At 41.6% G+C, this 23,329-nt stretch overlaps 1 protein-coding gene across 1 annotated transcript; it reads left to right on the top strand.

The window, feature by feature from the left end:
- The first annotated feature begins 13,861 nt into the window (after window positions 1-13,861).
- On the top strand, window positions 13,862-22,814 carry ATP5MF (ATP synthase membrane subunit f). Its single transcript, XM_081297676.1, has 4 exons — window positions 13,862-13,918; window positions 19,165-19,272; window positions 21,470-21,586; window positions 22,656-22,814. The coding sequence occupies exons 1-4, from the start codon at window positions 13,906-13,908 to the stop codon at window positions 22,682-22,684; spliced, it is 267 nt and encodes an 88-aa protein (XP_081153802.1). The 5' UTR covers window positions 13,862-13,905; the 3' UTR covers window positions 22,685-22,814.
- The last annotated feature ends 515 nt before the right edge of the window (window positions 22,815-23,329 follow it).

Raw genomic sequence — 23,329 nt, forward strand, 5'->3', positions numbered from 1 at the left:
GGAATGTTGATAAACTATCACGGTAAACTAGGAAAATAAATGTATATATCAGTTGGATAAAATACAATGTAACCATTAATAATATGTATTATCCACTAATAGATATGTATCCCAGAGAAATGAAAACATGTGTCCACAAAAATATTATACACAAGTGTCCCAAAAGACTACATATTGAATAGTTACATTTATATTAAATGTTCAGAATTGAGAAATTTGTATAGAGTAGGTTTGTGGTTGCCTATGGCTGAAGTGAGGTTAGGGAGAAGGAATGAGCAAAAGGTTTCTTTGGGGAGTTATAAAAATTTTCTGAGGGCTGGAATGTAGCTCAATTATAGAGCACTTGCCTGGCATATGCAAGGCTCTGGGTTCAGTCCTCAGTACTGTGAAAACAAATGTTCTAAAATTTATTGTGATGATAGATGCATAACTCTGAATATACCAAAAGCCATCAATTGTACACTAAAATGAATTGCATCCCTTGTAATTACATCTCAACAGACTTGTAAAAATACACATGTAATTTATAGGCAGTACCTGTCAGTATAGTATTATTGAGAAAATTGTTTTACAAATATTTTTTAACCAAAGAATAATGTTTAAGGATATATAGATGTAGAAAAATATCAGGGAAGATATACATCACAACATTCTTGATTTTTCTTGAGATTTTTGATTATGGGTAATTTTGAGCTTTTTCATCATAATTTCCCATGCTGGGAATATTTCTTTTTATTCCCTCCCTTGGAATATTTCTTTATTTTTATTTTTATTTTTTAGTTGTTGATGGACCTTTATTTTTTTTATTTATTTATATGTGGTGCTGAGTGATAGACCCAACCTGATCTTTTCTTAAAATTGGGAGTGATTGGGCTGGGATGTGGCTCAATCGGTAGCGCGCTCGCCTTGCATGCATGCAGCCCGGGTTCGATCCTCAGCACCACATTAAAGATATTGTGTCCGCCAAAAACTTAAATAAATAAATATTTTTTAAAATTGGGAGCCATCTCACCACAAAGCCATGAAAAGATAATTTTGGTTTTATTATAAATTACTGTAAATTCTGAACCTGCTTGGAATGCCTGCCTTGAACTCACCCATGCCTGGCTCTCTGACCAGATAGCAGCCCTCTCTGAAACTTAGTGATGCCTCACAAATCTTGGCCTTCCCTGGCCAGATACTGACCCTCTCTGAGGCTCTAATGACCTTCATAAATTCTGATGTCAGGGCCAGCAAAAATGTAAACTACCATTAGTGTTATGCTCCTCGGAGTTTTGTTATCTGTAACCCCCCTTTGTGTAACTTTCTGGGCTATAAAGCTGGGCTGTAGGAAAGCTGTGGCTGCTGTCTTGTTCCCAAGGTTTTGGGTGGGAGAGGCAGCCTGCCAGTCGAAATAATAAGCTTGCTTTAATTTGATTTTTAATTGGAGTCAGTGGTCTTTTCTTGCGCCCTGGTCTAACACTGAGAATTGAACCCAGTGCCTCACACATGTGAGGCAAGCGCTCTACTACTGAGCCACGACCCCAGCCCTGGAATATTTCTCTTTAAAAACATATTTTACTAATTTAGAAGAAACTTAGCAATTGCCCTCTTAAGAATAGAGTGAATTATGCTGGGCAAGGTGACACAAACCTGTAATCCAGTGAGGCTAAAGCAAGAAGATCACAAGTTCAAGGTCAGCCTTCAACAACATATTGAGATCCTCTATCTCAAAATAAGATCAAGGGCTGGGGTTATAGCTCAGTGGTAGGGCACTTTCCTAGCATGAATGAGGCCTTGGGTTTAACCCCAAGTACAACCAAAAAAGGAAGAAAGGAAAAAAAGAAAAAAAAAAACTGTTGCAACACATGACTAAACCAGTCAGGGTCATTCCAGGTGAACTGGGCTGGCACAAAATAATCACAGAGACAGAGAAATACCTTTTTCTTTGGGATCTGTGATAGCTCCTTTGACCCAGCTCCCACAAAGGAGGCAAAGCAGGCAAGACAGAGAAAGACCATGAACCCAGAGCAAGCAAAAGGGATGAAAGGGATGCATATAATGCACATCCTAGACAGAGCTGCATCCTCAGTCCAGTCGGCTTTGTGTGTTCAAAATGCTCACAGCTCACACACACAGCCCATGGCTGGTTTGCCACATCTCCACATTCCCATCGCTCAAAGCTAGGGGGCCCTCAGCCCCTATGTGGCTGCTCCTGAACAAAACAGTTAAATAAAGGGTCATGGGCTGGGGTTCAGTGGCAGAGCACTTGCCTAGAATGTGTGAGGCACTGGGTTCAATCCTTAGCACCGCATGTAAATAAATAAAGGTCCATTGACAACTAAAAATATATATTAAATAAATAAATAGTCATCATAAGAGTGATTCCTGCTTTGTAGGAAGGGTTAGAAAGAAGAGAATCCCTACTGCCAGGCCCTAAGCAACTTAGCAATTAGGAGACCTTGTCTCAAAATGAAAAATAAAAAGGCCTGGGGTTGTGGCTCAGTGGTAAAGCCCCACAGGTTAAATTTTCAGTACCTCTTGCCCCCAAAATGACAAGAAACTCAGAGGGAATTCCAAACTCTTTGGAAAAGTGGACAACAAATATTGAGCTATCCAACTGAGAGGTGATAAGATTGATATACAAAGAATTTCCTGTTGGGGCTTTTTACAAACAGGAGCACATGCATTCAAGCCACTGATACATTAAAGCAAGCTGTTCCTCTACCATTTCTAAAGTTTGTTTAATTGGCTTTTTAAAAAACAATACTTAGAAGAAGCTCCACTCCCATCTTTTCTTTAGGTGCTAGGTATGGAATCCAGACTCTTGTGCATGCCAGGCAAGTGTCCTACCACGGAGTTACAGCCCTAGACCAGGACAATCACTTAAACTGAGGAAAGAGCCAGCCCACAGGCTGATGCATGGGAAGCTCAATCCTGGAAAGCATAGAGCTATCTCTATTTCTGTTAAACATGTGTTTCTCTTCCCTCTTGGTGCAGGACAGCTGGTTTATATCTGGAACTTATTTGTTTCATAGCCGAATTGGAAGGATGCATTCAACTCCTAAATGTAATGGTAATAAATGCTCTGGTAATTTTCTACTCTTGGGGAGTTCAAGAGCTTTCTTGTATATATCATTCATTTTTAATCAACTCACAGTATTTTCTCTTTAACCACAATGTTCAGATGGAACATTGAGGGAACAAACTCAAACAATGAAAAGTGTGTGTGTGTGTGTGTGTGTGTGTGTGTGTGTGTGTGTGTAGGGAGGGGCAGAAAGAAGGGAGGGGGGAAGGATGGAGGGAGGGAGAGGGACAGGGGGAGAGAGAGAGAGAGAGAGAGAGAGAGAGAGAGAGAGAGAGAGAGATTGATTTTTACTTATTCATCAAGGTGATCCAGATATCAACCCAAAGAAACTGTGCCATACCCCATATCTGGGTCCTGGGACCCCAAAACTACTTCTGCACTTGAAAGAATTAATTAATCAAGTCTCTTCTCCTGAGTTGTTTTCAGGTCCTGTTTGAAGTCATCTGACTGTCTTCTCTGAAGCCTAGTCCTGATAGGGGTAAATCCTGATAAGGACATGAACAGAATGACCTAAATTTCAGCTCTTGTGGATTTTTTTTCCCTCACTTCCTCACCCTTCAGTTCAAGTTTCTGTCCATTGTAAGAGTTGTTCAAAATAAAATTCTTGGGGCTAAAGAAAAGCTAAGGAAGGTCGGCGTTGAAAACAGCAAGACGTTTATTTCACTCAGAAACAATTTTTAATATAAATCCCAGGGGCTAAAGAAAGGTACCCCCAACTCTGACCCCGACGTGATTTGAACACGCAACCTTCTGATCTGGAGTCAGACGCGCTACCGTTGCGCCACGAGGTCCGGGAAATGTAGTGGATTTGCGTCTTACAAGGATGTTGATTTCGGCAGTCGTCAGGTGCAGTGACCGGGATTTGTGTTTTGCTCTGCCTTTACAATAATTTGGTATTGACTATGAGTTCTTTGTCCCTTTTGTAAGGTCGCAATTCAAAGCGAGTAAATGAAGCCGGCGAGGTCCAAAAGGCACGGGGGCACTAGCGTAAATAATCGTTCTTGTAATTCAGGAAAACTACCTTCCCAGGGCCATAAAGGCTGAGAGCGTCGTTAGGGGAAGGACTGAAAACAATTTTCAATTCCAAGCGCAGCTCACCAGGGGGGCTACTGGGGGAGGGGCGCGGGTGTCTGTCATCAGGGATCCAAGTTCTCTTCCCCTAGTCCGTCCGCTCACATATTTGCACATGAGTCGCACCTTAGGAGGAAGACTATTTCCTGGTAATCTCAAAGGGCACTTTAAAGTTCCTTCCTTTTATGCTTAAAACAACCACAGTCTTTGTAGAAAAAAATAATTAGATTAAAAGAAATTATAAGAGGTGTTGAACACCTACAGGCACCAAGGGAGGCTCTGCATATACATCTTGCCACTTCCTGTGATCTCAGGTTAAAGGACAGAGGTGGGGAGGGGAGGGCATGGCATTTTCTTTGGCATGTTGAACAGACTGTGGATTACACTGTTTATTTCAGTATCAGCACTTATATGTATGCTTACATTCACATTGTTGTGTAACCAATCTGTACAACTCTTTTCATTTTGCAAAACTGAAACTCAATTCTTGTGTGTGTGTGCATGTGTGCACGCTCTTGCCCTCGAGTGCTAATGATAGAACTCAGGACCTTACACATATTCAGCAAGCACTCTACTGCTAAGTCTGAATATAACAAGTTCTCGTTCCCTCTTTTCCCAGCCCCTGGCAGCCTTTCTATCCCTGTCTATGAATTCGAATACTCTAGGTGCCTCAGAATCAGAAAAAAAAAAAAAATTGTCTTTTTGTGACAATATAATGAAGAAATGAAGAAATGATAAGGTTGTATTTGAAGATGCTGGAAAATGCAAACAATAGAACAAATCCTTTGTGACATCAGATACAATAAAAATTGTTTTACTTGGGGATTGGCTTTTCCACCAAGGGGATGGATGTGTTTTCCAATATAATATAGCAAAGAAAGGTACACATATGTGCAGAACATTTTATTGGTTGATGGGAAGATAATCTTGCCCTTCCCCAATGGGATTAGTGAATTATTAGGCAAAATTATCAAATTAAAGAGGGAGGAATTTGAAAAGAATTTAGAGATCTGTTCTAGATGTTGGGGTTTCAGGGTAAATAATTTCATTAGGAAACGTGAACGCTGATTTCTGGTGATCAAGTGCTCACAGTTACTACTACCCACTGAACTTTGGCTTACCCAGACTAGTCAGATTAGGAACAATGTTCCAGCTCTCAATCTATTTACTGGTGAGGCAGACCTCTGATGAATAAGTTATCTCAAATTCGGGGTGGATCAGTTGCCCTGGTAACTCCTGGAGCTGGAGAATTTTAATCCTCTCATCACATCTGTAAAAATCACCTCTCTTTATACTCCTCCTGGTAAAGTTGGGGGTTAGAACTGGTAGTGTAAGGAGATAAGTGATTTGTTCTTTTTTCCAGGTATATAGAATTGGATACATTTTCACCAATTTCCCAGCGAGTGGTTCAACGCTAATGTGCCCACTGGTCCGTAAAATGAGGTGTGAAGTGCTGTGAAGTGTAGTTATCAAGAAAAGTCTAGGGGCCTGGGTGTGTGACTCAGCAAACAGAGCATTTGCCTAGCATGCGTAGGGTCCTGGGTTCGGTCTCCAGTGCCAAATAAAGACAAAATAATTCAAAGAATATGCAATTGCCTATTGTAGGAAATACCAGCATCTCTGGAAAAATCTGGACTCCCCCACTCCTCTCGTCCATTTTGTTAACTAAAAACTTCTCTTTTAGAGATATAATCATAGCTGGTGTCCCTTCTGCCCTTGGATCCACCCGGGGTGGAGGGGTACGATCCTTGCAGCGCCCGCCTCTGGCCTTTCTCTGTGGCCTTCTAGGCTCCGGATGTAGGGATCGTGGGCTGGGGTGGCGTCAGCGTAGTGTCCGAAGAAGGACGTGGGGAGGGGCGGGGACGCAGGTGCCACTTGCCACTTTTTCCTGGTATTGTGTGCTCCTGTGAGGTCCCCGGGGCGGAAGTTTCCGCAGCTCCTTGTCCTCCAGCCCTCTAGAGGGGTCAGTACCAGGAGGCGGCCGAAGCCGGGACTCGGTGCTGTGAGGTCTCCCCGGTCCCCGAAATCTTCTGTGTCCCCTCCCCCTCCCCCGCACTTCAGCAGGAGTTGGGATGTGCCCCCCTTTGCGCTCTCCCCTGCCGTATGGAACCTTAGGTCAGACCCCCTGGACCGGATAAAGACAAGCAAGTAGCCCGGTGAAACTTAGAAGGACTTTCTGAGTGAGCTAGGAAGCGCCCACGTCGTAAAGAGAAAGCCATGTCCCTACACCTGCGGCTGGTGGAAGCCCAGTCCTGAAGGGTGGGAGTGAATAGGCGCTGGCTCATGGGTGAGGTCTTCCTTGAGTTCAAAACGCAGCTCTAAGTACGTGTGACAAACTCCCGGTAAGACCAAATCCTACTCCCAGGCACTGTCAATCTACACGCACCACTGGGAACTAATGAACTTTGAAGACAGAGTTCAAAGTCTAGTGAGTGATTGGAGCACAGGTATAAAATGAGAATAATAAAAGTACCAGAGCAGGCAAGAGTGACATAGAACTAACAGTGTGGGCTATGGAGAGAGGAAGGGGGGAAAAGGAAGAAGAAGAAAAGAGGAGGAGGAGGAAGAAGAAGACGAGGAGGAGGATCATTATTATCAGCAGCATCAGCATCATCATCATCAAGCCATGGCACAAGCCTAAAGCCCCAGCCACTCCTGAGGTGAGGCAGGAGAATGGGGAGTTGAAGGCCAGCCTGGGCAATTTAGTGAGTGCCCCAACCTCCCAATAAAGAATCCAGCTGAAGGTTTACTGTCGATGTTTGTTGTGGTTTATTAGAGAGCATCAATAAGTCAATAAATCAAAAATGAATTCCTTTTCTTCAAATTTTTATTGGTGCATTATAGTCGTACAAAATGATGGAATTTGTTGTTACATATTCATACACTCACATAACAAAACAATATAATTTGACCCAGCGCTCCCTGCACCCCCACCCCTACTTTTTTTGGTAAGGGGGGAATGTTTGAACCTAGGGGGATACTCAACCAAGGAGCCACAACCCCAGCCCTTCTTATTTATTATTTTGAGACAGGGTCTTGATAAATTTCCCTAAGTTGCTGAGGCTGGCTTTGAATTTGTGATTCTCCTGCTCGGCCTGGGATTACAGACATTCACATCCACACCTGCTAATAATAAATTCTTTTTTTCCTCACACATATTTTTATGGTTGTATATACTGATGGAATTTGTTGTTACATATTGGTACATGCACACAATACATAATAGAACAATATAATTTGACCAACATCACTAATAATGAATTCTTGTTAAATTTTTGTAACCTATCAGACTGGAGGAAGATGAAATCTCAGTGTAGTTTTGATTTGCATTTCCCTAATTGCTAATAATGTTGAACATTTTTTTTCATATATTTGTTGACCATTTGTATTTCTTCTTTGGAGACATGTCTATTTAGTTCATTTGCCCATTTATTAATTGGATTATTTAGTTTTGGGGTGTTAAATTTTTTTAGTTCTTTATGTATTCTAAATATTAATCCTCTGTCAGAAGAGTAGCTAGCAAAGATTTTCTTCATTCTGTAGATTTTCTTTTTGCATTCCTAATTGTTTCCTTTGCTGTGCAGAAACATTTTTTATTTGATGCCATTCAATTTATTAACTCTTGGCATTATTGCTTGACTTTTAAGGGTCCTATGGAGAAAGTCATTGCCTATGTCTATATGTTGAAGCGTTGACCCTACATTTTCTTCTAGGAGTTGAATAGTTTCTGGTGTAATTCCTAGGTCTTTGATACATTTTTGGGCTGCTGTTTGTGTAGGGTGAGAGATAAGAATCTAGTCTTATCCTTTTATATATGGATAACCAGTTTCCCCACAACGTGTGTTTAAAAAACACTGTCTTTTGTCCAATGTATGCCTTTGGCTTCTTTGTAAAGGATCAGATGACTTTATCTGTGTGAGTTTGTCTTTGTGTCTTCGATTCTGTACCATTGCTCTATGTGTCTGTTTTTATACTGGTACCATGCAGTTTTTGTTGCTACAGCTCTATAGCATAATTTTTAGTCAGATATTGTGATGTCTCCAGCATTTTTTTTTTTACTTAGAATTTTTTTCGGCCATTCTGGGTCTTTCATTCTTCCAAATTAATTTTAGAACTGTTTTTTCTATTTCTGTGAAGATTGTCTTTGGTATTTTGATGCAGATCTAACTTAATCTGTATATTGCTTTTGGTAGTATGGCCACTTAAACAATATTAATTCTTCCTATCCATGAATATGGGTGGTCTTTCCATTTTGTGTCTTCTTCAATTTCTTCAATGTTCTATAGTTTTTATGGAATAGATCTTTAACTCCTTGGTTAGTTTTATCTTTAGGCTTTTTTTTTTCTTTCTTTTTTTTTTTTTTGAGGCTGTTGTAAACAGGAGTGTTTTTTCTTATTTCTTTCTCAGCAGATTCATCATTGGTATATAGGAAAGCTATTGATTTTTGTATGTTGATTTTGTCACTTTGCTAAATTTGTTTATTAGCTCTAGCAGTCTTTAGTGGAGCTTTTTGAATTCTTCCTTTTCTATTTTTATCTATTTTATTTCCATCTCTTACCTCACTGCTCTGGCTAAAACATATAATTCTATATTGAATAGGAGTGGTGACAGTGGACATCCTGTGCCCTTTCACATTTTAAAGGAAATGCTTTCAGTTTTTCTCTATTCACTATGATGTTGGCTTTGCCTTGTTCATTTGTAGTCTTCTTTGTTGTTGAAGTAGCTTCCTTCTGTCCCTCATTTCTTTGGGTTTTTATCATGAATGGTTGTAGAATTCTGTAGAAGGCTTTCTCTGCATTTGTTGAGATGAGTAAATAATTTTGTCCTTAATTCTATCTATGTGATTAATTGCATTTATTGATTTGCATGTTAGACCATGCATGTTTGCATGTTAGCCTCTGGAGCTGCTGGGATTACAGGCATGCAACACTTTACCTAGCCTGAAATAGTTTCCTTTGATCATTTTCTTTCCACCCTTAAGATTTCCTGTAATGTTTCTTTTACAGCATGTTCAGCATGTTTATTTGTAATGAATTCTTTGGTTTTGTTTGTTTTAAACTATGATGTCAGGTGTGACTCCACATACTTATACTCCTAGCTACTCAGGAAGCTGAAGTCACCAGTCAGTTGAAGATCAACTATAGCACGACACTGATTCAAAACAAGCTGGGCACGAGGGTGCATGCCTCAGCAGTTGCTGAGGCTGGCTTTGAATTCGAAATCCTCCTGCCTTAGCCTCCCAAACTGCTCGGATTACAGGTGTGTGTCAGCATGCCTGGCCTTTGTTTTCATTTTGAAATATATTCACTGGATGTAGAATTCTGGGTTGACAATTCTTTTCCTTAAAAGTTCTGTGCCACTTTCTTCTGACCTTCATTGTTTCTGATAGAAAAATTTGCATTTAATCGCATCATTGAGTCCTCAGGTAAAACTGCTTTCTTTTCTGGGTTCCTTCAAAATTGTTTTGTCTTTGATTTTTCAGAATTTTGATTTTGACATCCTGCATAAGGGTTCTTTGACTTTATGCTGTTTGTAGTTCCCTGAACTTCTGAATCTGTGTTTGTCTTTTATCAAATCTGGAGTTGTTCCATTATTTCTTTTTATTTTTTTTTAATTTTTTTTTAGTTGTAGTTGGACACAATACCTTTATTTTTATTTATTTATTTTTATGTGGTGCTGAGGATTGAACTCAGGGCCTCGCACATGGTAGGCAAGCGCTCTTCCACTGAGCCACAACCCCAGCCCTATTTCTTTTTAAAAAAATACTTATTTATTTATTTTTTGGCGTAAATGGACACAACACAATGCCTTTTTATTTTTATGTGGTGCTGAGGATCGAACCCGGGTCCCGCCCATGAAAGCAAGTGCTCTACCGCTGAGCCACAATCCCAGGCCCTGTTGTTCCATTATTTCTTCAAAGATTTTTTTTTTCTGTGCAACACTTCTCTTCTCCCTCTGGGAAACCACTGACCAAAATATTTTGGTATTGCCCCACAACACCAAAGGTAAATTTTTTCTCAACATTTCTCTGTAAATTTTTTCTCAACATTTATTTCCTATGTTGTTCAGACTGGATCATGTCTATCAATCTATCCTGAAGTTCAGAAAGGTTTATGTGTTATCTTCATTCTGCTTGTAAGTACATCAGTTATTGCATTTTTCATTTCTAAGATTTCTATTTCTTGAGCTGGTGCTGGGGCTCAGTGGTAGAATGCTTGCCTAGCACGTGTGAAGCACGGGGTTTGATTCCCAGCACCACATAAAAATAAATAAAATAAATAAATAAAGGTATTGTGTCCATTTACAACTAAAAAAATTTTTTTATATTTATTTATTTTTGGCGGACACAACATCTTTGTTTGTATGTGGTGCTGAGGATTGAACCAGGGCCGCACGCATGCTAGGTGAGCACGCTACGGCTTGAGCCACATCCCCAGCCCCTAAAAAATATTTTTTTAAAAAATTTCTATTTCTCATTCAGTTTTATTGCTTTTTTTTCTTTCTGAAACTTTATATATGACCACTCATTTTGATTGAAAATGAGTGTTTACCCTTACTTTTGGAGTATCATTATAATAGCTGGCTTTAGGTCTCTGATAATTGTCTTTTCAGGTGGACAACTGTTGGTTTTCTCTTCTGCATGAGTGGGGTTTCTTTTGGGGGGGTGTTTTTGGTGATATTGCAAATCAAACTGAGGGGTGTTCTACCACTGAACTACACCCCACTCCTAGCCCTTTTTATTCTTTTATTTTGATAGACTTTTGCTAAGTTGCCCAGGCTGGTCTCGAACTTATGATCTTCTTGCTTCAACTTCCTGAGTCACTGGGATTACAGGCTTTTGCCACTGCACCGAACTAGTATTTTTATTGTGATAAAATATACATAATATTTATCACTGTAAGCATTTTAAGAATACAATTCAATGTCATTAAGTACATTCACTTTGTTGTGTAATCATCAGTACCATCCATTCCCATAATCCTTTCATCATCCCAAACAGAAATACCATACTTCTCAACCATCTCTACCATTCTGACCTAACCTTACCACATAGCCACAGTCATCTACAACTTTGCACATACAGTTCTTGGTGCTGGCGTGAACTTCATCATTTTGTCCATTTGGGCAAATACTCTTTGTTTTTTCAAGTGCCTTTTCTCTGAAGCCCTCTTTGACCTCCCCCACTGAGGAATGATGGCTCCTTGTTCAGGGCTGTGCTCCTGCCTGCCTCCACAGCATCAGCTACATAACAGCAGGGCATCTTACAATGCAGAGAAATTGTCTGATTGATTCTTATATCCCCAGTGCCTAGTACAGAGCAGTGTGGTTTGATAAATGGAGAAATGACAAATGAAAGACAAGTTTGATTATTAATTCCTAATACAAATCAGTTTACTGATCCAATAACTAACATACATTTTTTTTGGGGGGGTACCAGGGATTGAATTTAGGGGTATTTGACCACTAAGCTGTCAGATCAGGTGAGGCAGGCAGCGACCAAAGGAGGCAGATTTAAAAGGGCCGCTGAACGAGGCTTTATTGAGATATCACTCCAGGGCGGAACTCGATCAGACCCACAGAGGGGACAGGAGAAGGGTCTGAGGAGAAACCCCGTGGAAGCTCCACCGGACTGGACTTTTATGGGGCTTACAGCAGGAAGGAAAGGGCTTGGGACAGGAAAGGGTGTTTTTAGGGTCCCTTGTCCTGCTGGAGTTGGTCAGGGGAGTTGGCTGAACTCCAGGATTGGCCAGGGGGTCCTGCTGATTGACAGGCATTAGTCAGGAGATCTGGCTGATTGACAGGCGTTTCGGCATCTGATTGATATTCTTTTCCCACACCGGCTGCTTTGTTCTAAGTCGCCACTAAGTTGCCACCAAGTCTACCACCAACCTAACATAAGCCACCTCCCCAGCCCTATTTTGTATTTTATTTAGTTGCTTAGTGCCTTGCTTTTGCTGAGGCTAGTGTTGAATTTGTGATCCTCCTGCCTCAGCCTCCCTAGCTGCTGGGATTATAGACATGCACCTGTAATCTGTGCCCAGCCTCATGGCACCTCTGTGCGCCCAGCCTAGTACCAGAGATGACCTGCTTCCCGTGAGCCTCTGCTCCCAGCGTCCGATGGGGCTTGTGCTCCCTACCCATTCAATGGTTAGTCATTTATTTTCATACACATTGTTTCCTTTAATTCCTACAAAGATGCCCAGTAAGCATTATGCCCTTATTTTATAGAAGAGGAAACAGATTCAAAGAATCAAATCACCTTGTTCAAGTCAGAATTGCTGAATGAGACAGAATCCAATGATTTGAGTCCTTGATTATCAATACCAGATTGTGGCCTTTCTAGAAAAAAACAAGATGGTGTGCCTGGAGGCATCACTGTGGCAGAAAGAAAAACTGGAGCGGTCAGCTGACAATGACTCTGTCTTTGACCAAACACCAGCCAGGCTCTTTGATTCCCCCGGCTCAATTCAGCATCAACTTTGGCCCATACAAACTTAAAGAGACACATAGTTTCTTTCTTCTTTAAAATTTTTTTTTTTTTTGTAGTTAGATGGACAGAATACCTTTATTTTGTTTATTTTTATGTGGTGCTGAGGATTGAACCCAGTGCCTCATACATGCTAGGCAAGCCCTCTGCCACTAAGCTACAGCCCCAGCCCCACTTCTAACAGCGCATCCCTAAGATGACCCATACCTTCCCTTATAAAGTGCTTTCTTCAGAAAAATCAAGCCTGCCAAAAGAATTTTCTGTTTGTTCCAGCCAACACCCTTGTGTCCCAGGCTCTGTGAGAGGGTAGGTGTCTAACTTCCATAAATGCCAGTTAGCAAATCCAGATGGGTTTTATATGTTTCAGACCCCTTCCTGGTTTTTGTAATTTTTCACTTCCTTGACTTTACAAAGACCCTGAACATTCCTTCCCTATCCCTTTAGAAGGCTGAGTCATCTTCTGTACAAATCTAAGTTGAGTTAAATTCACAGGACTCTTCCCTTTTGCAATAGTTTATTACTGATGAAAATCTGTTCTTACACCTTTAACTAGCATCCAGCTTTGTCTATCTTGATAGTCTCCCTAGAGTGTTATTTCTGTCCTCAGAGAACAGCCCATAGCCTGGACACCTACAGGTGCTCTTGAGTCAAACTTATGCGGAGCCTAAGTCTGAACACCAGTTTTTCCTGGCTCCTGTGAATTTTTTGAGAATTTCAGCTTGCCTCTCATCCTTCACAGCTTAAAAGAAAGAACGTGCTATGCCCCTCTCATTCCTCGTAACAATTAAAAAAAATCTTTTTATTAGTCGTCGATGGGCCTTTAATTATTTATATGTGGTGCTGAGAATGGAACCCAGTGCCTCACAGATGCTAGGCAAGAGCTCTACCACTGACCCATAACCCCAACCCCTCATAACAAATTTAAGGGTATACAATAAGAAAATCAAAATGCTCTTTTTTCTTTTTCTTTTGTTTTTGGTCCTTCTTTTTTTCTCTCTCTCTCTCTCTCTCTCTCTCTCTCTCTCTCTCTCTCTCTCTCTCTCTCTCTCTTTCTTTTTTTTTAAGTCCCTTCCCACCTCCTTAAGTAGAGAACCCAAACTGAAGCATCCCTTAACTTCTGGGAACGTCGCCTTTCCCCTCATGGCAGCTCTGTGTGCCCAGCCTACTACCAATGATGACCTGCTTCCCGTGAGCCTCTGCTCCCAGCGTCCGCTGGGGCTCGTGCTCCCTACCCAGCACCCCTTGCGTGGCCCGGCTCAGCGGACACTAGGACTCCAAGATGGCGTCAATCGGTGAGTTCCCGGGTCCCGTTTGGAAGTCGCTTTGGAGGCAGAGTCTGCGTTCAGAGCCCAGAGCCTCACCCGGAGGGGAGGGAGCTGCGAAGCAGCCTGCCCTTCGCTCAGGGACTTCACTGCGGCCTCACCTGAGGCATGCTGGACTCTTACTCCAGGCTCCTGCGCCGTTCGACTCTTCACGATTCGCCTAGCTTCGGCTACCCGCTGCTCTTGGTCTGGGCCGCCCGGAATGGGCGAGGAGGATGAGGGCAGCCTGGAGACTTGCTTCTCGGCCGGGGAATGCGCTGCCTTGGGCCATTCTCCCTCTCTCCACTAAGGAATAGATGTTTCCTTTCCCCCACCCCCCGCGACACGGGCGACACGGGTGGTTTGCACCTGACCCTTAGGCACATCCTTGTTCCCAAAGCTGAATCTCAGATTAAGCTCCAGGAGGAGCTAATACCCAGGATAGTGCATAAGGTTCGATGTGTAAATATTGAATAGGCTCACGGGGGGAAGTGACCTGTTCAAGGTCACAATTTATGAGAGAACCGGAGCTGGGATTCAAACATTACCGTGTGGGGCTTCACAGTAATGAACTTAATTCTCAAGGGTGGCCTTAGGATCTGCAGGCTTTTCCAAGACAATGCATATGTCAGTTTGTACGCTCGTCCACTATGCGCACATTATTTTTAACAGGAAGCCATGTTTTAGCTCTAGAGCCTCCCAGGAACTTATCAGGGAGCCAGTTACTGGGAACTTTGGTCCCATTTTTTTTTTTTAGTTGTTGATAGACCTTTATTTTATTCATTTACTTATACATGGTGCTGAGAATCTAACCCAGTGCCTCATACGTATCAGGCAAGCGCTCTACCACTGAGCCACAATCCCAGCCCCGAGGTCCCAGTTTTAAAGATGAGGGAAAATAACGGTCTGAGATGAGGTGTGGCCTGAGGTCACACCGTCTCATAGTGGCAGAATTTTTCTTAACTCATGTGTGTCTTGTTTCTATATTGGTGCATAATTTACAGTGAGATTCATTATGCCACTTTCATACATGCATACAACATAATTTGATCGATCTCATTGCCCAGTACCTTCCTTTTCCCCTTCTCTCCTCCCTCCTCCCTCCTCTTTTCTGTATTCTTAATATCAGCCTGGAAAAATGAAGAGGTGATCCAAAAAGGGGAGAGTGAAGCTGTTTTCCCATCTGTAAAATGGGCATGAGATTATTTGTGCTCCAAAGAGGTGTGAAAGGGGAGCTTTGAGGGTCAGCATCTTATTTAAGTAGAGGGTTGAAATGAAGAGTGCTATGGACTATAAGGATTAAACAATTTAGTACATGTAAGATACTTGGAACACTGCCTGGCCTATAGAGGAGGGCTGGTCATTCTAGTGTTTACTTTGTGGTGTTTGATGAAGGTCATGTCACATTTATGGCCTATTCACCATCATCCCAGGTGAAGAATATGAAGTTTGTCTGCTCAGTACTGATGATCATTCAAATGATGTCTGTTGCCACAGCTCAGAGCTACTAGTTCAATAGTAGATAAAGTGAGGGAAATGTGAATTATCAGCAGTAGATAGGGGTTGGCAAAGTGTGGCCCTCAGCTATATTTTGTGTGTGTGTGGGGGGGAGGGGTTCTAGAATTAAACCCAGGGCCTCAAGCATTCTCAGTAAGCGCTTCATCACAGAACTACATCTTCAGACCCAGTGTTGTTTTTGAAAGCTTTTTGATTGTTGTTTTAGTGGTACTAGGGATTGAACCCAGGGGTCCCCACCACTGAACTACATCCCCAACTGTTTTTTTAATTTTTTTTTTTTTTTTTTTTTTTTTGGTGTATGGTTTTAGATGGACAACATGCCTTTATTTTGTATGTTTTTATTTGTGCTAGGGATCCAACCCAGTGCCTCACACATGCTAGGCAAGTGCTCTGCCACAGAGCTACAGCCCCAGCCCCCAGCTCTTTTTGATTTTTATTTTGAAACAGGGTTTGGCTAAAGTTGCAAAGGTTGCCTTGAACCTGGAGTCCTCCTGTTTCAGACTCTCAAGTACTTGGAATTATAGGTGGACACTGCCCAACAAAGAGTTGTTTTACATAAGTAAATAAATAATAACTTTAAAAAGACTGTTACAGAGACCTTATGTGGCATGCAAAGCCTAAAATCTTTACTCACTGGCCAATTTCTGAGTTGGGTTTAGCATCCAGGAAACACTTGTTTTTTCCCTACAGTTCCGTGGTAAGTGGGTAATATACCTCTCTAAGCCATAAAATTGCTTACCTTCTCAAGAACTTACGATTGTTCTACAACCATTACTGAAGGTGTCCTCCTGTACCAGGAACTATACTTGGGAATGTTCCTTCAAGTATTCATAATCGGCAGAAAGATATTAGTTCTCATTTACATAATTCCTAGACCCAGGTAACAATACTGTTATTACCCTTATTTTACAAAGGAGACAACTGAGACATGGAGAGAGCAGTAACTTTCCCTAAGGACACATAGCTAACGAGTGGTATTAAAGGCAGAATACTTGATCTGGAGTCTGCTATTTGTCACCATACTCTAGTGCATCTTAGGTGAACCATGATAGTAGATGGATGTTGCCTTGCTGCAGAGGTATGTTGGGGAAGGAGTTCTAGTGTGGCTGCCAAGGACCAAGGACTTTGTCTTCCACCAAAATAGAAGTTCTTGCAGTAAGTGCACCTCTGAATTGCATAGCCCTTGTGATGGTGCTGTATTTGACTCTTCTTAAGGCTAATGTGTTGCTTTTTTCTTTTTCTTTTCTTTTTTTTTTATACCTCTCTGCCTTTAAATATTTTAAGGAAATATTCTTGTCTTCATAGTACAGATATATAAATTGGTAGAAAAATAAATATTAAATTGTTGGCTTTTTTAAAAAAGTGTATTTTTTTAGTTGTTGATGGGCCTTTATTTATTAATTTATTTGTGGTGCTGAGAATCGAACCCAATGCCTCACACATGCTAGGCCAGCACTCTACCACTGAGCCACAACCTCAAACCAATTGTTGGCTTTTTTAAAAAATATTTTTTAGATATAGTTGGACACAATACCTTTATTTAATTATTTTTATGTGGTGCTGAGGATCGAATCCACACCTCGCATGTGCTAGGCAAGCGCTCTACTGCTGAGCCACAACCCCAGCCCCAGATTGTTGGCTTTTTTTTTTTTCCCCAGCCACCATGGCAGCCCCTGTACATGGTCATGAACATACAGAATGTTTACATTTTGTGAATGGGAAAAATTAGCTTCACTAGGCCCAGAGTAATTTCTTTCTTTTTTTTCTTCCTTAAGTCACCAGCTTTACTTGAATTGAAAATACTTTGATTTAAAATACATTTTTTTTTTTTTTTTGGTTGTTGTTATTTTTTTCTAGGCCTGGTGGTGCATACCTGTAATTCCAGCACCTCAGCAGGCTGAGACAGGAGGATCCTGAGTTTAAAGTCAGCCTCAGCAAATTCGTGAGGCCCTAAGCAGCTCAGCGAGACCCTGTCTCTAAATAAAATATAAAAAACGGGGCTGTCTCTTAAATAAAATATAAAAAGACTTGGCTCAGTGGTTAAGCATCCCTGGATTTAATCCCTGGTACCAATAAAATATGTTTTTTTCTTTGTTGTGACTCTTGTAATATAGTTCTATTTTTGAAAGTAGTTTAAAGTTTTTTTTTTTTTTAATTAGTGATGATTTCAAATTCAAAGGAAAGAAAGTAATATAAAGAATGCTTCCTACTCTTTACCAACTTCAACAGTTTGCAACATTCTGGCTTTTTTTTTTTTTCCTTTTCCTTCCAGTGCTGGATATAAAACCCAGGGTGTCATGCATGCTAGGCAAGTACTGTACCCCTGAGCTATATATCTCCTGAGTTCTTATTCAAAAAGAAAAGTGGTATAGTTTCCCTTGGACTAAAACCTTATCATTCCAAATGAGGACAAAATTGGGATGTAAGATGTATGTTTGTTAAACTTTTCTAGAAACAACATGTACAAGTTAGAGAAGGGTATAGGTCATTCTTGGATAACATTATTGTTTGGTGTTAAGCTTTAATATCAGTGACACTAAACTCTCCAGTAGCAACTTGAAGTGGATCCTGAAAACTCACTTTTTTGTTTTGTTTTGTTTGGGTGGAGGAAGAAGACCTTTGAGACTGTTTCATATTTTATAAGTAGTCCATATTTTATAGCTATTCCCAAACTAACCACAGCTTTTTCTTTGTAGAGGAACTAAGGGCTATAATTAATCCCTGAAAGTCCAAATGCATAAAACAAAGTTCATATTTATATGCCATTGCTTTGTCTATTTCCTTTTTTTTTAATACTTGTTTTAGTTGTCATTGGACCTTTATTTTATTTATTTATATGTGGTGCTGAGAATTGAACCCAGTGCCTCATATGTGCTAGTCAAGGGCTCTAACACTGAGCTACAACCCCAGCCCTGTACTTTGTGATGTTTCACATAGATAGACTTTATTAAGATTTAAACAATAATAGCAGTCTACAGTGTTGCAAGCACTGTTCTAATGCCATTACATCAATTCTCATTTACTCTTTGGAGTAAGCCATTTCATAGTTAAAGAAATTGAACCTCATGGAAGAAAGTAATGGTGTTTATTTGAGATAGGACAGGTGGGGAAGGAGGTCTATATGAAGACATTTGAGACAGTCCTGTGATAATCTAAGAGAACTACTTTTACAAAGACACTCAAGTGAGAATAACAGGGGAAACAGAAAGGGGTTGGGTAGAAATGTGAGCCTGGGAAGAAGAATGTGGTAGGTCATTGTTCCACCAGAAGAATGTTAGCACCTTGAGATCAAGGCTTTCCTGTCCTTTTTCTCTGTCCCTGTCATATCTGTAGTGCTTAGCAGACTGCATGACCCTACACCAAAGTAAATGCATCAACTATTTGTGATGAGTAAATAAAATTAATAGGGTAAAATAAATGTTAGTTTTATAGTAATCTATTTTGTCCTCTTTATTGTGTTCTTCCTGGTTGTCCTTAGAGCTCTTAGCTGTTATTCAGATATCTTGTTTCTTCATAAAGCTGTTGCTGTAGCAGCTGCTACAAAGGCTTAGGCTTAAAATAGTGGTTTCTCTGTAACATTTATTCCTATTATGAATAATAATAGTGCAGTCTCTATGTAGTTATATCATGCACCTCCATTGAATAATTGAAATACTGACATAAAAGGATGCTATTTATATTCTAGGTTATTCATTGTGTCTTCTTTTGTTTCTTTTCAGTGCCAGTGAAAGAGAAGAAACTCATGGACGTCAAACTAGGGGAGTTGCCAAGCTGGATATTGATGCGGGATTTTACCCCTAAAGGCATTGTGGGAGCATTTCAGAGAGGTCAGAATCTTAAGGATACATAAACAAGCAAACCTCTGAGTTATCAGGTCTCTTTTTGTAATGAATTAACTTGGACAATAAAAACTTGGTCTCAAGACTAGTCTGAGCTGGGTGCAGTGGCACACACCTGTAATCCTAGTGGCTTGGGAGGTTGAGGCAGGAGGATTACAGGATCAAAGCCAGCCTCAGCAATTTAGCAAGTCCCTAAACAATTTAGTGAGACCCTGTCTCAAAATAAAATACAAAAAGGGTTGGGTATGTGGTTCAGTGGTTAAGTGCCCCGGGTTCCATCCCTGGTACAAAAAAAAAAAAAAACAAACTAAGTTTTTAGAAAAGGACAGTGAGAGGTGGTCAGCCTTTAAATTTCTGTATTTGATTGGCCCTATCAAAGGCTGGCCCTGAGATATTTTCAGCCAAGAAATGTTTGGTTGCTTGGAATTAGCACTTCTGCTTCTAAGAGAAATGTCTGTTAGCATTTTTATGCCCAGTTGTTCTAGAAGAAAATGAGTTTGAATCATGGTAGACATCAGTCTTTTTTTTTTTTTTTTTTTTGGTACTGGGGATTGAATTTAGGGACACTCAACCACTGAGCCTAGCCCTATTTTGTATTTTATTCAGGGACAGGGTCTCACTGAGTTGCTTAGTGCCTTGCTTTTGCTGAGGCTGATTTTGAACTTGCCATCCTCCTGCCTGAGCCTCCCTAGCTGCTGGGATTATAGGTATGTGCCACCATGCCCGGCTCAATCTTTTCTGATACTAGGGATTGAACCCAGGGGTGCTTAACAACTGAACCACATCTCCACCTTCCCCTTTTTTAAAATTTTGAGATAGAGTCTTGCTAAATGCTTAGGGCCTCACTAAGTTGCTGAGACTGGCCTCAAATTTGTGATCCTCCTGCCTCAGCCTCTTGAGCTGCTGGGATTATAGGTGTGTGCCACCACGCCCAGCTGGACATCAATCTTATCATGTTTATCTTCTTGCCTGAACTTCCAAGACAAATATTTGAAATTGCCCATATTTCAGGCCTGTGCATTTATAAAGTACAGTATTAAAAGCTGGGCTAGTGGCCTTTAATTCTAGCAACTCAGAAGGCTGAGGCAGGAGGATTGCAAGTTCGAGGCCTGCCTGGGCAACTTAGTGAGAAACCCCATCTCAAAAGGAAATATAAAAAGGCTAGGGAAATATAAATATAATGTAGCTTAGTGATAGATCACCCCTGGACTATTCAGGTCAGTCCTGTGTAATTTATCATATCATTTCAATGAAGAAAGACCCAGATCATCCTATTGGGGTCCCCTCCCTCTGTTTTTTGGATTCTGACTGCCTTAGTCTTCCCTAAAGTTTTTCCTCAAGCTCTACCATGATATCAGAGTACTCTGCCTGTTCCCCCACTTTTGCCCAGGGAGTGAAGGAATGTGGCCTATTCATGCTCAGAGCTCCCTGCCTAATTCCTTTGGGGCATTCTTTTTTTTTTTTTTTTTTTTTTTTTTTGTACTAGGGAATGAACCCCAGGGTTCATTTATTATTGAGCTACATCCCAAGTCTTTAAAACAAAATCTTTAAAATTTTTAATTTTGAACCAGTATCTTGCTAAGTTGCTGAGGCTGGCCTCAAATTTGCAATCCTTTTGCTTCAGCCTCCCAAGTAGTGGGGATTACAGGAATATGCCACCACACCAGCCTCCCTTGCTGTTTTAAACTAGGACACCATCACATTCTTTTTCATCAACCTAAAGCGTGTTTGTTTCCCTTCTGGTGGGTACATGTCTGTTTTGTTAGGCAACCCAGTGAAGAGAGGAATGCAGGGAAGTCCTCCTCCTCAGAGGCCTAGTTGTTGAAGCTGCTACAACCATGGGGCCCCTTATAAAGGAGTTGGAATCTGGGACAGAATTAGTCAACATTGGGGTAAAGGGGATTTTTAAGGGCTAGACAAAGTGAGGTAGGATCCAAGGCAAACAAGCTAGATCCTATCTAGGAAAGTAAGGCCAAAGGGTAGATCCAGGTACAAGGCGGACCCAGTATTGGAGCTGTTCTTGTGCTGTAGGTACCCCAGGCACCTTTATCAGCTAGGGAATATAGGGTGAGTGAATTAAAGAGCCAGAGTAGGACTGGGTCCCTGAATTCCAGTCATCCTCAAATTGTACATTACAGAAAGCATTTTCAGCAAAGCAGGGCAGTGAGTGCCTCTTCTGTTGCAGGTTACTACCGGTACTACAACAAGTACATCAACGTGAAGAAGGGGAGCATCGCGGGGGTCAACATGGTGCTGGCAGCATACGTGCTTTTCAGCTACTGCCTTTCTTACAAAGAACTCAGTGAGTGCTTCTTCCATTATCTTGCCTCCAGCTTCCCGTGAGATTGTGGTGATGGCTTGCTTTGTTAGATAAGGTAGTTCACTTTCTGCCAGCTGAGGGACCTTTAGTATGTTTCTTGCCTACACTTCCATTTAAAGAATCGGGGGAAATATTTTTGGGTACTGGGATTGAACTCGGGGGCCCTCAACCACTGAGCCATATTTCCAGCCCTATTTTTTTTGTAGCTGTAGATGGACAGAATGCTTTATTTTATTTGTTTATTTTTATGTGGTGCTAAAGATTGAACGCAGTGCTTCCTGCATGCTAGGCAAGCGCTCTGCCACTGAGTTACAGCCCCAGACCCCCAGACCTATTTTTGTATTTTATTTAGAGACAGGGTCTCACTGAGTTGCTCAGCACCTCACCAGGTACTGAGGCTGGCTTTGAACTTGTGATCCTCCTGCCTCAGTCTCTCGAGCTGCTAGGATTACAGGCATGTGCCACTACGCCTGGCTTAGGGTACTGTTTTTAAGTGAGAAGTTTGTGACAAGAACACAGGTGAAACAAGATGAAGCTAGGGTAAAGGTAATAGTTGTTAAGCATTCTCTAAGATCCTTCAGGCTCTTGCTAAAATTTGGCTTGGTCTTCTTGGTAGCCTGTGCACAGAGGGTTGAGTGGTAGACTCCATTGTCTGTGTAGTGTTCTGGAAAAACTTTCCTGGCTCTAAGACATGAGATGGTCACAGATGATATGCAGCATGGCCTGAGATACCTGTTGAGATTCTGGGAAATATCAGTGGTTTTCCAGTCTGTTCCTGATAGCATCTAGCCCCTGCCAACCTGTTGTATTGAGCTAGTGCTTCCTCTAAAGGTTGTTTGACTAAGTGGGTGTTCCTGGAAGAAGGTGGCCAGGTGGCAGTTGGCTCCTGAGATGTCTCTGTGGCCCCAGGTCAGCTAACTGTGCAGACAGGTTCTGGGTCATTTGAAAGGAACTCATAGGAAGGCTGCTTGGTTAAAGCTTCTGTCCTCTTGAAGGCTTGTGTTTTCACCAGAATACCTTCTAAAAAACTTGCCCTTTCCCCTCACTTCAGAGCATGAGCGGCGACGAAAGTACCATTGAAGAGGGGCCAGTGTGGAGACCATATTACGTACTCTTGAGACTGACTCCCCTGTGAAGAACTGAAATCATGGCCTCACGGCAGAATCCTTTCATATCCTGAGTATTAATACCCAATAAAAGGTGACTGGTATGTGTGCTGTTTGCCTGGTGTGCCTATCACTCCGAGGTGTGAGATCGTCAGACACCCAGGGCTTTAATCCTTGGAGCCCCCATCGCTTGGGCTGGCTGCCATGAGTGTTGTGGCATTTGGAGGTACTGTGGCCTCTGTCAGCCAAAAGACAGAAAGCAGAGGGCCCTGTGTCCCTGAAAATGCCAGATCTCATCCCTGGCCATCTAAGCTTTAGGCAGGGAGGTTTTCAGATGACTGCAGTCTTCTCTTTGCTTATTTTTCTGCACAAACTAGGGCATCAGGGGCTCCTGGGCCAGGTCACCAAGCACTGTTTGGAGAGCCCTTAGGAAACATAGGCTTCCTGGTAAGATGGCTTTGGTAGCAGGGAGCTCAGTTGGATAGGGGTGAGGGAAAGGCACAGACCTGATGTGGGCTGCCCCCTTCCTGTCCCCTATTCATCAGAGGGCTTCAGATGACATTAGGTGCATGTAGACCGGCACCACTTCCTTACTGAGGGGCCAACAGTAAGCATATAC

This window comes from Spermophilus citellus (assembly GCF_964194105.1).
Source record: "Spermophilus citellus genome assembly, chromosome: 6".
NCBI lineage: Eukaryota > Metazoa > Chordata > Mammalia > Rodentia > Sciuridae > Spermophilus > Spermophilus citellus.

Excerpts from the sequence above, each read along its gene's own strand:
- ATP5MF (XM_081297676.1), top strand. Across the intron at positions 19,273-21,469 it reads TGTGGGAGCATTTCAGAGAG|GTTACTACCGGTACTACAAC; the intron begins GTCAGAATCTTA and ends CTTCTGTTGCAG. Across the intron at positions 21,587-22,655 it reads CCTTTCTTACAAAGAACTCA|AGCATGAGCGGCGACGAAAG; the intron begins GTGAGTGCTTCT and ends CCCTCACTTCAG.